The 16,459-nt window shown below is 44.2% G+C and overlaps 3 protein-coding genes across 4 annotated transcripts in view; all 3 read right to left on the bottom strand.

Annotated features, from left to right (window-relative positions):
* LOC306797127 (vesicle transport protein SFT2B-like) overlaps positions 1-1,804 on the bottom strand; it is a 3,221-nt gene extending 1,417 nt beyond the window's left edge. Inside the window, exons 1-7 of the mRNA XM_079296321.1 lie at positions 1,685-1,804; positions 934-1,023; positions 727-812; positions 568-649; positions 398-433; positions 265-323; positions 132-161 (exon numbers count right to left, since the gene is read on the bottom strand). Coding sequence (XP_079152447.1) covers positions 132-161; positions 265-323; positions 398-433; positions 568-649; positions 727-812; positions 934-1,023; positions 1,685-1,753 — 452 coding nt within the window. The 5' untranslated portion in view covers positions 1,754-1,804. The remainder of the gene's footprint in view (positions 1-131; positions 162-264; positions 324-397; positions 434-567; positions 650-726; positions 813-933; positions 1,024-1,684) is intronic.
* A 2,694-nt stretch (positions 1,805-4,498) lies between these two features.
* Positions 4,499-8,810, bottom strand: LOC306797045 (tetraspanin-7-like). Its single transcript, XM_079296217.1, has 9 exons — positions 8,676-8,810; positions 8,255-8,345; positions 7,842-8,030; positions 6,317-6,391; positions 5,560-5,655; positions 5,119-5,274; positions 4,923-5,006; positions 4,723-4,793; positions 4,499-4,643 (listed from the first exon to the last, which is right to left on the bottom strand). Exons 2-8 carry the CDS (start codon positions 8,333-8,335, stop codon positions 4,728-4,730), a joined length of 747 nt encoding a protein of 248 aa, XP_079152343.1. The 5' UTR covers positions 8,336-8,345; positions 8,676-8,810; the 3' UTR covers positions 4,499-4,643; positions 4,723-4,727.
* Positions 8,811-9,747: 937 nt separating this feature from the next.
* On the bottom strand, positions 9,748-15,362 carry LOC306797044 (uncharacterized protein). 2 transcript variants are annotated; one of them, XM_079296216.1, is made up of 11 exons: positions 15,271-15,362; positions 14,234-14,436; positions 14,099-14,146; positions 13,785-13,958; positions 13,566-13,689; positions 13,165-13,444; positions 12,943-13,093; positions 12,204-12,717; positions 11,570-12,025; positions 9,937-10,118; positions 9,748-9,876 (listed from the first exon to the last, which is right to left on the bottom strand). In XM_079296216.1, the coding sequence occupies exons 1-11, from the start codon at positions 15,272-15,274 to the stop codon at positions 9,769-9,771; spliced, it is 2,244 nt and encodes a 747-aa protein (XP_079152342.1). In that variant the 5' UTR covers positions 15,275-15,362; the 3' UTR covers positions 9,748-9,768. The 2 variants fall into 2 exon arrangements, with proteins under 2 accessions (XP_079152342.1, XP_079152341.1); XM_079296215.1 differs by having other exon boundaries at positions 9,748-10,118.
* Between the last annotated feature and the right edge of the window lie 1,097 nt (positions 15,363-16,459).

Below are 16,459 nucleotides of genomic sequence, written 5' to 3'. Positions count from 1 at the left end.
AATTAACCAATTAGCATAAAGCATTTTGTTAACTTGAAGTTGAGAAAAATATACAAGTATAACAAATATAAAATAAATGAAATATAAAGATAAAATATCATGAAACTGATATAAATATATTAAAGTGTTACCTGGCGAAGGGAATGTATGAAAGACCGTACCTGTGAGGAACAACAGCAGTTAGATACACTGCTAGGTGTAGGTAGACACACACACGCACACACACACACACACACACACACGTGTCTATGTATGTTTTTATACCAGGCAAAGGCCAGAAACTGGAGGACACAGAAGAGCAGAGCGAGACCGTTGTTCTTCCACTGAAGAGACAGAAATACACAAATAAATACAATACATACAATTAATAAATCAATATAATCTGTGTGTTTCTTACCCAGAATGCAGCACAAAGTGTCAACACCAGACAAACCTGCAGAAAGTTTGTTTTTATTATCACAATGAGTACTTTTACTGCTGTTATACTCACAAAGTACGACTACTTCTGGTACTACTAGTACTACGTGTGTGTGTGTATGTATATATTTGTGTATATACATGTCTCACCATCATGATGACGGTAGCTAACGCTCTCTCTTTAGCACACATGGTCTTCAGCTGTCGACATGGACCAATCAGGAACATGGTGCTGAAACCAGACGCAACAACAGCATGAGGCATGATGGGTAATGTAGTCTGTAGTCCTGCAGTCAGACGGTTGGTTACCTGGCCAGAGCGCTGACGTTTCCCACGCTGTAGAGGACGGCGAACACAGCGAGGCCGACGCGAGGAATCCATAGCATGCAGGTCCCCTATGGGGGGGGGGTACCACACACACACACACACAGGGGGGGGGGGGGGGGGTACCATGGTTACACACACACACACACACACACACAGGGGGAGGGACGGTGGTCGCCTAGCAACACTCACCAGCACGGAGCACACGATGCCGAGAACGAAGCAGACTATGAAGCCTTTCATACGGGTCCCCCAGGCCAACGTAGACACCTGATTGGCTCTCTGAGGAGGTGACATCATCATCGTCGTTTACAAAATAAAAGCTGCTTCCCTTTCACAATAAACTCATTTCTAGTTTCCTTGAGGCTAAAAGAAATATTGACTGTCAGTAAAAAAAAGTACTGTCAACTTACAGGTAGTTGTACCTTACTTTAGTGTCAGAGTACATAATGTACTTTCACTCTACATTTACTTTTTAATAAATTATGTTTTATTAAAGATTAAATAAAGTAATTTAAAAGAGCTCCGCCTTTAAACGGATGAACACATGAGTGTAGTACTTTTACTGATATTATTGTAGTACTTTTGGGACTATATTTTAATAATAGTTTTTAGATATACTTTTACTAGATTGTTCTGAATGCAGCACTTTTACTTGGAACACAAGAGGGAAGTATTTGTATTTAAAGTATTTGTACATACAGTATTTGTAAATACAGTATTTGTACAGTATTGGCAACACTGAGTATTTTGGTAGTAAATATGGAGATAAAAACATTTTAAAAGAACCAGAAACTAGTTAAACTAGTATTACTAGTTTAACTTCTGATGACGTAGCTGTTTAACTCTCCAGGTCGAGAGAAGCTAACGAGCTTACGTGCTAACAGGCTAACGTGCTAATGCGCTAACGTGCTAACAGCAGTACCCGGATGTTAACCCTTACCTCTATGATTCCGGTCTCGTCGTTGTTTCCTTCATCATGTCCACTCAGCACCCTCTTTAATTTATCCATCACCTCCGTTCTTCCCGCTCGTGACTCCTCCAGAAGCTCCACAGGTATGTTTTCAGCCTCAGGTGTCGTTAAAAAGAGTCAACGCTTCAACAGGTGCAGCACTTCCGCCTGCAGTACCGCCTCCGACCGCAGCGCGAGCGGGCGGAGCAGAGGGGGCGCTGTTTCCTCCTCAGACAGAGCCACTCAAAACCAGACTTTATTCTGCTTCTTTTATTTATTTCGACATTTTATGAGACTTTCATTTCAAACTTACTCACATTTTAAATAAAGTTGTATTAAGAATTTAAACACTTTTTCCTCCAACGCGTACAATCAAACTTTATTGAAAAATATGAACAACTAAAGCAGGTTAAAATAAAGTCAGTTTAGTTTAAAATACTATGCGCACGCACGCACTTTCAGTTTATACATATTGACTACAGTCTGATGACGTCACTGGGTACGTCTGATGATGTAACGGTCCCTCCTCAGGGGACTCTGACCCGGATGGAGCTCCAGTAGTCCGGCTGAGGGACGGAGACATGAACGTGACACGTAGGACACGAGTGTTTCCTCCATAACCTCTCCTCTATACACTGAGAGACAGACAGGTAGAGAGAGAGAGCCAGGTAGGGGGGGGAAGAGAGAGAGAGACAGACAGAGAGCGACAGACAGAGAGAGACAAAGACAGAGAGAGACAGAGAGAGACAGAGACAGACAAAGACAGAGAGACAGACAAAGACAGAGAGAGACAGAGAGAGACAGACAGACAGACAGAGACAGACAGAGCGAGACAGACAAAGACAGAGAGAGACAGACAGACACAGACAGACAAAGACAGAGAGAGACAGAGAGAGACAGACAGACAGAGACAGACAGAGAGAGACAGACGGTTATTCACATATACATTAAATCAGTTTAATTCCAAAATGGCCGACATAAAGACTTAGTTGTCTTACAGGACATGGTAGAGATGCTCGTCTGTCCATCCTCCTTCTGAACGGAGGATCCAATTGGCTCTCAGCTCTTCCTCCCTCCTCTCCTCCATCCTTCTCCTCTTCCTCCTCCTCCATCTTCTTCTGACTCCTCCCTCCTCTGTAGCGCTGCATCCAGGCGTTGAAGATGCGTCCATCTTCCTCTTCCTCCTCGTCACCTTCCTCTTCCTTCTCTTCTCTCAGAGGACTCTGGTTTGAGAACACCTTCTGAAGCCATTGTGATGCGCTAACAGCTAGCTTATTATACTTCAATAGCAAAAACACGAATGCTATGCTAGGCTAAGTTACAGCTAGGCTAAGTTGTATTTAGACTCAGTTATAGCTAGACGAAGAAAAGCTAGGCTAATTTACAGCTAGGCTAAGTTTTATTTCGGCTAAGTTATAGCCAGGCTAATTTACAACTACACTAAAGTACAATCAAGCTAGGTTTCGTCCAAGTTAGCTAAATTACAACTACACTTAAGACAAGCTAATTTACGGCTAAGCTAACTTAACAGCTAAATTTAACTACAGCCAGGCTAATTTATAGGCTAGCCAGTGAGATTATAAACAAGATAAATTACAGTTGAAAATAATATTAAATCACAGTCAAGCTAATATTACAACCAGCCTAACTACAGTATAACAAGAAAATCAAAGCTAAGCTAACTTAGCAGCTAGTTAAAGCTACGAAGCTAAGCTAAATAGATTCAACCAAAACCAAACTAGATATTTTATCTCCAGGTTGAGTCACTGGCTAAAATAAAGAAGTTAATGAGCTAACAACTGGTTAAATCAGGCTAACTATGAAGCTAAGCTAGCGGCAGTTAGCATTTAGCAGCTAAGAGGAGGACAGCAGGGACTCGAGGATCAGAGGACGAAGACGGACAGACAGGTTCGCTGAGATCATAAGTGTTGATTCTCAGATTCAAAATGAAGCTTCTTCTTCTTTTCTCCTCGTTAGTGGTAGTCCTCCTCGTTTCTTCTTTTCTCCTCGTTAGTGGTAGTCCTCCTCGTTTCTTCTTCTTCTTTCCTCCGCTGAGAGCTTTACATACGAAGAGTATTTAAAACATCATGTATTCAAATACGACATGTATTCAGTACATCATATTCGTGGAAGTCACACTTACATTTACTTTTTTCACAAATTTGAGGTAGCCTACTTTTACTTTACTCAGACCTTACTTACTTACACCCAAAACCAGTATAGACATGCACTGTACAAACACCCAAAACAGGGTTCGGAAGACGTTGACAAAGTGCCAATAAAGTGTTATGGTGACGTTTACAAAGTGGAACTGGGTCTTCAGGTCCTGGTCCTCGCATCATGGTGGAGATCTCGGTCCAGACTTAAGACCACAAAGAGGATCAGGTCCTAGTTCTTCATGGACCAACAGGGGTGGGCGGGGCTTACCACGAGAGACCGAACCTCCAGATGCAGCCAATTCCAGCGCGTGATGTCACCTGGTAGGCCGTAAAGCCACGCCCTGTGTACAGACCTCCCACCAGACTGCTGCCGTCTGTCTCTGGTTTTTAGGCTCAGTGTTGTCATGTTTATTTACTTATTATATCAGTCTTTCATTTCAATTCAAGACGAGTTCAAGCTTTTAATTAGCTGAAACATTGACACTATTATTGACTGAAATTACTTTGATGTTTTTATATTAAATTAGGTTTTTCTCCACTTTGTATTTGTGTCATTTTATGATGTTTGGTCTCGTGGATCTTTTTAAAGTTTTAATTAAAGGAAAAAAAAGTGACTTTTTGACTTTTATTTTCTCACCACACGATGTTTCACAGCATCAACACAAACTCATAAACAAGTACAAATATGTGTACTTATGAGTACTACTGAGTACCATGAGGTGAAGGTGATTGACTGTTGATCAGGTTTAGTGTTTGGTGGTGAAGCTTCATGAGGGAACCTCGTCTCTCTTCTGCAAGACAAAGAAAAGAGAGCAGCTGTTTTAATATGTGTGTGTGTGTGTGTGTGTGTGTATGTGTGTGTGTGTGTACCTGTCTCACACCATCTCATACTGGTTGACGTTGAAGCGAGACAGGCAGCAGGCCAGAGACACTCCTATCAGCTGAGACAAGAGACACAATCATGACGTCATCGACACACGGTGAGCTCACTCCTGATTGGCTGTCTGTCTCTGTGATGTCACAATGTGGTACTCCTGTGTACTAGTACTAGTACTGTGTAGGTGTTGTACCTGAGAGAAGGCGACTCCGAACGTCACTCCAGCGATGATTCCTAAGTTTCCCTCAATGACCGACATCACCAACTCATAACAACCCTGAAGACACAGTTCATTGTTCGTTCAGTACTTCGTTCAGTACTTCATTCAGTACTTCATTCAGTACTTCGTTCAGCGAATGCTTTTACTGTCATGTCATGTATATCCTGACCCGTTTGTGGACTTTACGAGCGGCCATTGTTGCGTCCTTCAGGTCGGCGGCGCTGCAGTCGGAGAAAGTGACGCAGCAGCTGGAGGGAATCCCTCCGACGGGGAAATAAAGAGAGCTCAACCAACTGGTGTAGTTATGGACTCCACAGCACAGCAACTGGGAACACAGAGAACCGCAGAAACCATCACAGCAGAGACACTGGGAACAGAGAACGATGGACGCCATCTTTAATGGTGACATCATGTCTGCTTTAACAGATTTAAATGACATAAATCAGTGTATCATCAGCGTAGAACAGGATCTTAACAACAGTTCTGATGGTTTATGGAACATTGAGACGACATATTACGTATATTTTATATTGCTAAAAGTGTAGAGGACCCAAAGTGGAACCCAGAGGAACCCCAAAGTTCTAGAACCTAACATGAATGAATCACTGACTCTACGTTGAACTCCGTCCACGGCCAGACTCCTGTCGTCTCGTCCATCGTATCTCATCACGGCCTCGCTGTACGTCGTCAGGAACGTCTCTTTAATCTGAAATAAATCACAGTTAGTGTCACAAGAACCCTTTAATCTGAAATAAATCAGTAACACACAGTGTTAGTGTCACAAGAATGTCTCTTTAATCTGACCATGTTAATCCGACCGTCCCTTTAATCCATGTTGATCATCACATAGATGATGAATAGTGTCGTGATTCTGATCATAGATATTCAGCCGGTGTTCACAACTTTATCTTCATGTGTAAGAGATGCAATTTAAATATACACCTTGAACACTACAAACCTATCTACGTCATGTTTTTATGTTTGTTAAATTCTCAGTAGTGATACTAAATGTTGCTTATCATACATATTACAAACAAAACACTTTAGAAACTCTAAAACAATAATTTAAATGAATCATTTATTTTGTGCTATTTTGGTCAGACACATGTGCAACGCTGATTCCCGTAATATGTGTGGTATTCGTTATAAATGTACGTTGGTACATAGAGGGTGATAAGAAGCTGTACATGGAGGGCCTTAGGACCCAGGGGACCGTAGGTGGAGGAAACAGGAAGAGACGGAAGAGACGCCACACAAACAGCTGTTCACCGCTCGCTGCCCGGTTCTTGTGTTAAAAATATCCGCTTAACAATAAAAAACGCGTTAACTTGCCCAGCACTCATATAAATATGTATTTGTATTTTAACCTCGTGGCGAAAGACGAATCCAGAGATTCCAGCGATGAGTTCGGTCATGAAGACCAGAGACAGAAACACTGCATACTGAGGAGAGATCACAGTACATTTACTGTCATTAAGTACACATTTAAAGTACTTCTACTGCATTTATCTAACAGCTTTAGTTACACACAAAACATACGAAGAGGTGTAATGGTAGTCGTAGTATTTCTACACAGTAGTAGTAGAAGTAGTACCAGTCTTAACATCCAGCAGCGCCCCCTACAGGTGTAACAGTAGTAGTAGTAGTAGCAGCAGTACTTGTACATAGTAGTAGTAGTAGTACTTGTACACAGTAGTAGTAGTAGTACCAGTCTTAACATCCAGCGGCACCCCCTACAGGTGTAATAGTAGCAGCAGTAGTAGTAGTACTTGTACATAGTAGTAGTAGTACCAGTCTTAACATCCAGCGGCACCCCCTACAGGTGTAATAGTAGCAGCAGTAGTAGTAGTACTTGTACATAGTAGTAGTAGTAGTACCAGTCTTAACATCCAGGAGCGCCCCCTACAGGTGTAACAGTAGTAGTAGTAGTAGTAATAGTAGCAGCAGTACTTGTACATAGTAGTAGTAGTAGTACTTGTACACAAAAGTAGTAGTAGTACCAGTCTTAACATCCAGCGGCACCCCCTACAGGTGTAATAGTAGCAGCAGTAGTAGTAGTACTTGTACATAGTAGTAGTAGTACCAGTCTTAACATCCAGCAGCGCCCCCTACAGGTGTAATAGTAGCAGCAGTAGTAGTAGTACTTGTACATAGTAGTAGTAGTAGTACCAGTCTTAACATCCAGCGGCACCCCCTACAGGTGTAATAGTAGCAGCAGTACTAGTAGTACTTGTACATAGTAGTAGTAGTACCAGTCTTAACATCCAGCAGCGCCCCCTACAGGTGTAATAGTAGTAGCAGTAGTAGTAGTACTTGTACATAGTAGTAGTAGTAGTACCAGTCTTAACATCCAGCAGCGCCCCCTACAGGTGTAATAGTAGTAGCAGTAGTAGTAGTACTTGTACATAGTAGTAGTAGTAGTACCAGTCTTAACATCCAGCAGCACCCCCTACAGGTGCAATAGTAGCAGCAGTAGTAGTAGTACTTGTACACAGTAGTAGTAGTACCAGTCTTAACATCCAGCAGCGCCCCCTACAGGTGTAATAGTAGCAGCAGTAGTAGTAGTACTTGTACATAGTAGTAGTAGTACTTATACATAGTAGTAGTAGTAGTACCAGTCTTAACATCCAGCAGCGCCCCCTACAGGTGTAATAGTAGCAGCAGTAGTAGTAGTACTTGTACATAGTAGTAGTAGTACTTATACATAGTAGGGGTAGTAGTACCAGTCTTAACATCCAGCAGCGCCCCCTACAGGTGTAATAGTAGCAGCAGTAGTAGTAGTACTTATACATAGTAGGGGTAGTAGTACCAGTCTTAACATCCAGCAGCGCCCCCTACAGGTGTAATAGTAGCAGCAGTAATAGTAGTACTTGTACATAGTAGTAGTAGTACCAGTCTTAACATCCAGCAGCGCCCCCTACAGGTGGCGAAGCAGCCAAACAGTCCAAACAGCACGATGGCTCCCCCGGTGGCCGTGAGGACGTACGGCGCGTTAGACGGACTGCTGGAGAGCAGAGACGTGTACGGACCCAACATGAACCTCCACCACAGACCCACTGAGATCAGGACCACACCTGTCACCTGAGGGGGAGGGGCTACAGGTTACAGTGTGTGTGTCACATGACTATCATGAGCTCTGACAGCAGAGTGACAAAGTGACACAAAGACGTGAAGAAGAGACGAGAGTCACGTCCTTAAATTCATATATATGTCCTCTGACCTCACTACATTCAATGTTCTGAATGTCCTGGTGTTAAACCTTCTGTCCTACAACATGTAACTACATATAAACATGAAATATTCACCCAGAAGACAAGGCAGTAGAGCAGCAGCAGCATCTTCAGACAGAAGATCACCGGTTTTGTTTCCATCCTCCTGGGAGACATCGTGACACACCTGGAGGACACAAATATACACATATATATATATATATATATATACACATATATATATATATATATCATCATATAGAGATTCATCAAGTGAATAAAAATGTCAAAGATAGTAAACAAAACTGTAAATATGGAACAAAAATGGCTCAGATGTTGCAAAAAAACAATGGTGTGAATATTTCACCAATACAAAGTAAATATATACAGCAGCAAATAAGACGGCGAAAACAACACAAACATGTCACACAAATAATAACAAACTTTGCATTAAAAGCACAGATGTGATCACATGAGAGCAGCTGATGTTATCACATGTTAAAGTAAAAAGTCTTACCAGCCGATTCTTCAGCAGGTTATCGTCTCATGTTCGATGTCTCCAGAGGACAGACGGTCTCTGAGGAGACAACAGGGCGTCTCCTGGTCCACACTGAGAGTCATGTGACCCTCATACCTCACACCTCAATTAACATGGAGGTGATGGGGGGGGGGGCACGCCTCAGGGTGAAGAACCTCCTCTAGAGAGACAGACAGGGAGAGAGACAGACAGGGAAGACAGACAGACAGACAAGGGGAGAGAGACAGACAGACAGACAAGGGGAGAGAGACAGACAAGGGAGACAGACAAGGGGAGAGAGACAGACAAGGGGAGAGAGACAGACAGGGGAAAGAGACAGACAAGGGGAGACAGACAAGGGGAGAGAGACAGACAAGGGGAGAGAGACAGACAAGGGGAGAGAGACAGACAAGGGGAGAGAGACAGACAGGGGAGACAGACAAGGGGAGAGAGACAAGGGGAGAGAGACAGACAGACAAGGGGAAAGAGACAGACAGGGGAGACAGACAAGGGGAGAGAGACAGACAGGGGAGACAGACAAGGGGAAAGAGACAGACAGGGGAGACAGACAAGGGGAGAGAGACAGACAGGGGAGACAGACAAGGGGAGAGAGACAGACAAGGGGAGACAGACAGACAAGAGGAGAGAGACATACAGGGGAGACAGACAAGGGGAGAGAGACAAGGGGAGAGAGAGAGACAGACAAGGGGAGAGAGACAGACAGACAAGGGGAGAGAGACAGGGGGGCAGACAGGGGGACAGAGAGACAGACAGGGGGAGAGAAAGGACAGAGAGACAGCCAGACAGAGAGACAGGAGGACAGACAGGAGGAGACCTCCTGAGCGGGCCTGTAGGCTCCTCCTCATCATGTAATAACTGCTTTATAACTCTCACCTGTCCATGTGACATTTCCTGTTCCGTCCACAGCGTGCTAATAAAGTTTAGTTTGTGTTGAAATGAGGTCACATGACAAGATGACAGACGAGAGCTTTTATAGAGTGAAGCACAGATACACTGGAACCAATCACTGATCAGTATTCACCAATCACACATCAAAGACAGACATGATGACATCATAACGACATTGAGATGCTCAGGCATCCTCCACCACCACCTGTCTGTCCTCCGTCCCCTCCACCACCACCTGTCTGTCCTCCGTCCCCTCCACCACCACCTGTCTGTGCACCGTCCCCTCCACCACCTGTCTGTCCTCTGTCCCCTCCACCACCACCTGTCTGTCCTCCGTCCCCTCCACCAGCACCTGTCTGTCCTCCGTCCCGTGGGTCAGCAGGTGGCGGTTCAGGTGAGTCTTTCGGGTGTAGCTTTTTGGACAGAAGACGCAGCCGTGAGGACGGACGTCACTGTGAGACAACATGTGCTTCTTCAGGTCAAACTTCCTCCTCAGACATTTACCGCACTCTGGACACGAGAAGGGCTTCTCTCCTGGGGGTGAGACAGGGAGGAGACAGACAGACAGGGGGAGAGAAAGCAGGACAGAGAGGGACAAAACACACAGACCGGTGTAAATACATCAGTCTGTAGTTTCTTACGGGTGTGAATACTTCAGTCTGTAGTTTCTTACCGGTGTGCATACTTCAGTCTGTAGTTTCTTACCGGTGTGAATACTTCAGTCTGTCGTTTCTTACCGGTGTGCATACTTCAGTCTGTAGTTTATTACCGGTGTGACTACTTCAGTCTGTAGTTTATTACCGGTGTGAATACTCCAGTCTGTAGTTTCTTACCGGTGTGCATACTTCAGTCTGTAGTTTCTTACCGGTGTGGATACTTCAGCCTGTAGTTTATTGCCGGTGTGAATACTTCAGTCTGTAGTTTCTTACCGATGTGAATACTTCAGTCTGTAGTTTCTTACCGGTGTGGATACTTCAGTCTGTAGTTTCTTACCGGTGTGGATACTTCAGTCTCTAGTTTATTACCAGTGTGACTACTTCAGTCTGTAGTTTCTTACCGGTGTGAATACTTCAGTCTGTAGTTTCTTACCGGTGTGCATACTTCAGTCTGTCGTTTCTTACCGGTGTGCATACTTCAGTCTGTAGTTTCTTACCGGTGTGCATACTTCAGTCTGTCGTTTCTTACCGGTGTGCATACTTCAGTCTGTAGTTTCTTACCGGTGTGAATACTTCAGTCTGTCGTTTCTTACCGGTGTGCATACTTCAGTCTGTCGTTTCTTACCGGTGTGCATACTTCAGTCTGTAGTTTCTTACCGGTGTGCATACTTCAGTCTGTAGTTTATTACCGGTGTGAATACTTCAGTCTGTCGTTTCTTACCGGTGTGAATACTTCAGTCTGTCGTTTCTTACCGGTGTGCATACTTCAGTCTGTCGTTTCTTACCGGTGTGCATACTTCAGTCTGTAGTTTCTTACCGGTGTGCATACTTCAGTCTGTAGTTTATTACCGGTGTGGATACTTCAGTCTGTAGTTTATTACCGGTGTGACTACTTCAGTCTGTAGTTTCTTACCGGTGTGCATACTTCAGTCTGTAGTTTCTTACCGGTGTGCATACTTCAGTCTGTAGTTTATTACCGGTGTGCATACTTCAGTCTGTAGTTTATTACCGGTGTGCATACTTCAGTCTGTAGTTTATTACCGGTGTGCATACTTCAGTCTGTAGTTTATTACCGGTGTGCATACTTCAGTCTGTAGTTTATTACCGGTGTGCATACTTCAGTCTGTAGTTTATTACCGGTGTGCATACTTCAGTCTGTAGTTTATTACCGGTGTGAATACTTCAGTCTGTAGTTTCTTACCAGTGTGAATACTTCAGTCTGTAGTTTCTTACCAGTGTGAATACTTCAGTCTGTAGTTTCTTACCGGTGTGCATACTTCAGTCTGTAGTTTCTTACCGGTGTGCATACTTCAGTCTGTAGTTTCTTACCGGTGTGGATCCTGCGGTGCTCGGTCAGGTGACAGGAGATGGAGAACCCTTTTCCACACTCCAGACAGACGTACGGTCGTTCTCCCGTATGAGTCCTCATGTGTTTCTGCAGGTCTCCTCCGGACGGCCATCCTTTACCGCACACCGTGCACACGTACGGTCGCTCCCCGGTGTGGCGGCGCACGTGCACGTTGAGTCCGGCGAGCGCGGTGAAGTCCTTAGGGCAGTAAGGGCAGCGGTAGGGCCGCTCTCCGGTGTGAGTCCTCAGGTGGCCCTCCAGACCGTCGCGGGTCTTGAACCGCTTGCCGCACTGCGGGCACAGGAAGCGGCTCTCGGTGGTGTGGCTCGCCCGGTGGGACTGGAGGCCGGTCAGGGAGCCATACGTCTTGCTGCACTGGTCGCACTGGTACGAGCGGAAAGTGTGCGTGCGCTGGTGGATACGGAGCTGGGTCACTCCTAGAGGGAGCATGAGAGGTTATCAGTGAGGTCTGCTGACTGGAGGAGATATACCTAAAATCTACCGGAGATCCACCGGAGATCCACCCGAGAGTTACCTGATATCCACCTGAGAAACTCTGGTCACAGAACACCTGCCTGAGATCGACCTGAGTTATCTGAAATCTACCTGAGTTACCTGAGAAGCTCTGCTCACAGAAGCGACAGTTGTAGCAGGGCTCGGCTCCCTCCACAGAGTGGGTCTGCAGGTGTCTTAGCAGCCGAGTCTGAGAGCTGAAGGTCTGGTCGCACACCGTACATGTGAGGTCCGGCAGCCGGTGCTGCAGCCGGTGGGCATCTCTCTCTTTGGCCGACTCGAACACCTTGTCGCAGCGGCTGCAGGTGAAGCCGCCTCGGTCCAGGTGCGTCTGCTTGTGATTGGTCAGACTGGAAAGGTGGTGGAACTCCTTGTCGCACTGGCCGCACTGGTAGACTGGTCGGGCCCGGTGGCTGCGCTGGTGAGAGAGAAGCTCGGCTTTGGTTCTGAAGGTGGCGTTGCACTGGAAACAGGAGTGGGTCCTGGAGGGGCGTGGAGCCGGGGGGCGGGGCTCCGGGGGGCGGGGCTCTACCGCAGGTAAACTCTGCAGGTTCACAGCTCTAGTCGCTGACAAGGCCGACCCGCAGGACTTATTGGTACGCAGGTGACGGATCACCTGGAGAGAGAGAGAGACTGATGAGCTGACTGGACAGCTGGTCCAGTTCGTAACACTAACTATAGTAATACTGCTACTACGACGACTACTACTGTTACTACGACTACTAATACCACAGTTACTACTACGACTACTGCTGTAACTACTTCTGCTGTGACTACTACAACTAATACTGTCACTACTAATACTACGACTACTACTACTGCTGCTATTGTACACACTCACCTGAGATCGGTAGATGAAACATTTTCCACACTGAGGACATTTGTGAGCGACCCGCTGAGAATTGTGGGAAATGCTGTACAGAGCATTAGCAGTGACCTCAGAGCAGCCTTGCGCTGATTGGTCCACAAAGTCTCCAGATGAGTCATCCAACCTATCAGGAAACAAGGTGATCAATACGGGAATCTCTCCATGGATCAATCTACTGATCACACATCGCTTCACCTGTCCTCCACAATCACAGGTGTGACCACACATTCCTCGCCGCCCACCGCTGAGCTCTGATTGGACGCCTCCTGCTCCACCAGACCAATCACAGTCTCCTCCTCCACCTCCTGTTCTTCTTCTTCGTCCTCCATCATCACCTCCACCTCCTCCTTCACCCGCTCCACGTCAGGCGGAGGATCTGATTGGATCTCGCTGAGAGGAGGCTCAGGATTGGTTGGTTTGGTGAGAAGGGGGTGTGTCCAGGCGGAGAGGAGGAGCTTCTCTGTGTCGTCACCCACTGAGGGAAAAAAGAAACAGGTGAATAAGAAGAAGGAGAAGAGGAAGAAAAATAAGAAGAGGAAGAAGGTAAGAAAAAAAGAATAAAAACTATAAAAAAGAACTACAAAGTGATGTCATACCCGTGGTGGTGGCGTGACCCAGTCGACAGCTCTGATTGGTCAGCAGCTCCCTCAGCTCGTCGCAGTCCGCCTCCTGCAGACAGTCCTCCAGACCACCGGGGGCAGTGTCAAGCCAGCACGCCGCCTGAAACGCACCAATCAAACACAACAACCTTCAGTATCCAAGTAGCCGATAGCACGAGGGCTAGTCAGCGTTAGCTGCCAAGGGGAACTGAGGACCTGTTTGAAGTCAGGCACAGGAAACAGCTGGTCGATCCTGGACAGGAAGTCAGAGATGAGAGACTGGAGGGCGGAGTCAAAGTCGTGGTGGAACACCTCCTGCAGGAGGCGGAGTCTGTCCTCTGGACTCTGAGTCACCAGAGAGGAGCACAGTTCATCCACCTGGTGGTCAGACTGAGAAGACACATCTGTTTTATTGATCATCAATAATGATCAGAAACACTCCATATCCCACAATACACTGCTCCTCTCTATTCCACGACACTGCTCCTACAAGGAGAAGTAGAAGAAGAAGCAGAGTCCTCCCGTCTCACCGTTGTCTTGTAGACGTAGTGTTGTCTCGTAGGATCACAGAGGGCCACCTGTAGATCAGAGAGGGTTAATATATAACTGATCGTGTTGATTGGTCACTGAGGTGTCTCTCTCACTGAAGCGCCTCCCACTCTCACCTTGGCCCTGAGAGCCAGCAGCAACAGGCTCTTCTGCCTGTCCGTCAGCAGCTGTGGGACCGCCTCCGTCACCAGGGAAACAAAGTCCTCCAGCATCCCATAATGACTCACACTCTGACGCCGAGCAACCTGCCACATGGCCGCCGTCAGCAGGCGGAGAGGAGGGAGGAGGAGGCGCAGGGAGGAGAGGGGGGGAGGAGAGGCTGAGGAGAGAGGAGGAGAGGAAGAGAGGAAGAGAGGAAGAGGGGAGAGGAGAAGAAGAGGGGATAGGAGGAGCACATGAAAGATGAACATCATTCAGGTTTACTGAGACACCTGAACGCAACACGTCAGAAGGTCTTTTATTGTCGAAATAGACATCCAGAATAATATTGATAATAAAACACAAAGCAGATATTAGTGACATTAAAGGTAAAACATCTCATTCATCACCATGTTTAAGATGGTTTACCTCTAAATTCATTGGTTTAAATGTGAACCAGACTCCGTTCAGAAAACTGTCACTTTAAGGCTCCTGGTTATCAGCAGGAGTTCACTAGAATAACTACTAGTATCATTAATAAGATGGTTTGCTTAGTTATTGGTTAAGTAGAAATACTTAATAAAACCAGAAGATATTTTCTAAATATATTTAAACCCCCAACAGTTCGTACTTTTTTATTTTAGTCCCAGTAAAACACGTTAAACTGGTGCTAGCTCAGAGACGTTAGCTAGCTGCTAAAACCACCTAACATCGCTTCTTTAACTACAATAACATGAACATATATTTATAATATAACATGTTCACACATGCCGAATCGTAATGTAACTATAGCAGAGTTATAATAGCTCATAATATATTGTATATTAAATAGCTATCTCATCCAGCAGCCAAAGTAAACTAAAAATGTTCGTGTTTTACATGGAGTCCGGTCCAATAACACATCAGTTGAGCTAGCTAATGGTTGCTTCTTGGTTATCGAAACAAATGAGACATAATACATATATAAAATGATTATAATACAGTTCATCTATTAATAAGCATCGTCAGCACGTACCCATTCTTCTTCTACGGTGTCTTGTTTTCTTTTCCTACACACTAATATGAGAATAGCTTGGGAAGCTAACAGCTACTTGCTGTTTACAGGCTGCTACCGGAAGTTAAAACGCGACTACACTTAACACTTCCGGTTGAGCGAAAGTTTATTTTATTTGTTTTTATTTATATTGTATTTGTATTGAATACACATTAAATAACATATAAGAACATATAAACGTCATCAAGATAAATTATAAATAAATAAACCAAGGGATATTTATATAAAAGTATTCATAATAACGTCATTATGATGAGGTTAAAGGTCACGATGTGCCTTCAAGAGAAGAAGTTTAATTCATTCATATTATTTATTTATTTATGTTTAAGCTGCAAACTACATAGAACAATTACTAAAGTTTAAATAAAGTGTGTAACAATCATATTTAACTACACAAAAAAGGTATTCAAACTCTTAATAACTCACAAAATATGTACTAATACTGCATACATGAATATGAATTATTAAAGCAATTGAAAGAAGAAGCGTTTCTAATGAATTAATATTAATATTAAGAACAAATAATAATAAATAATATTATTAATATATTTAGTGCAGATGATAAAGTGACCAGCAGGGGGAGCTGTGGTCACACACACACACACACACACACACACACACACACACACACACACACACACACACGCACACACACACACACACTCTGTTGTCAGACAGGAAGTGTGTGATTTATGAGTCTCTGTAGACGACTGTTAGCCTCCATTAATGTTTTATTCTCCTCATTTTCCTCTCAATCCTCTTCAAACTAACTGTGACAAACACTGGCGACATGAAGCTAACGTTAGCTAGTCTCAACTAACTTCCTTCAATAAAATGACAGATTTCTATGAACATTGTTGTAAACATTTGGATTTATGAAAGAAAACAATCATGCATACATACATGCAAATATATATATACATACATATATATACATACATATATATATATACATACATATATATATATATATATATATATATATATATATATATATATATATATATATATATACACACATATATATATATATATATATATATATATATATATATATATATATATATATATATATATATACATATACACATATATACATACATATATACATACAAACATACATGTATACATATATATATATATATATGTA

This window comes from Melanostigma gelatinosum (genome assembly GCF_949748355.1).
Source record: "Melanostigma gelatinosum genome assembly, chromosome: 24".
NCBI lineage: Eukaryota > Metazoa > Chordata > Actinopteri > Perciformes > Zoarcidae > Melanostigma > Melanostigma gelatinosum.
The sequence above is the reverse complement of the archived record's forward strand: the minus strand, read 5'-3'. Positions and strand labels throughout refer to the sequence as shown.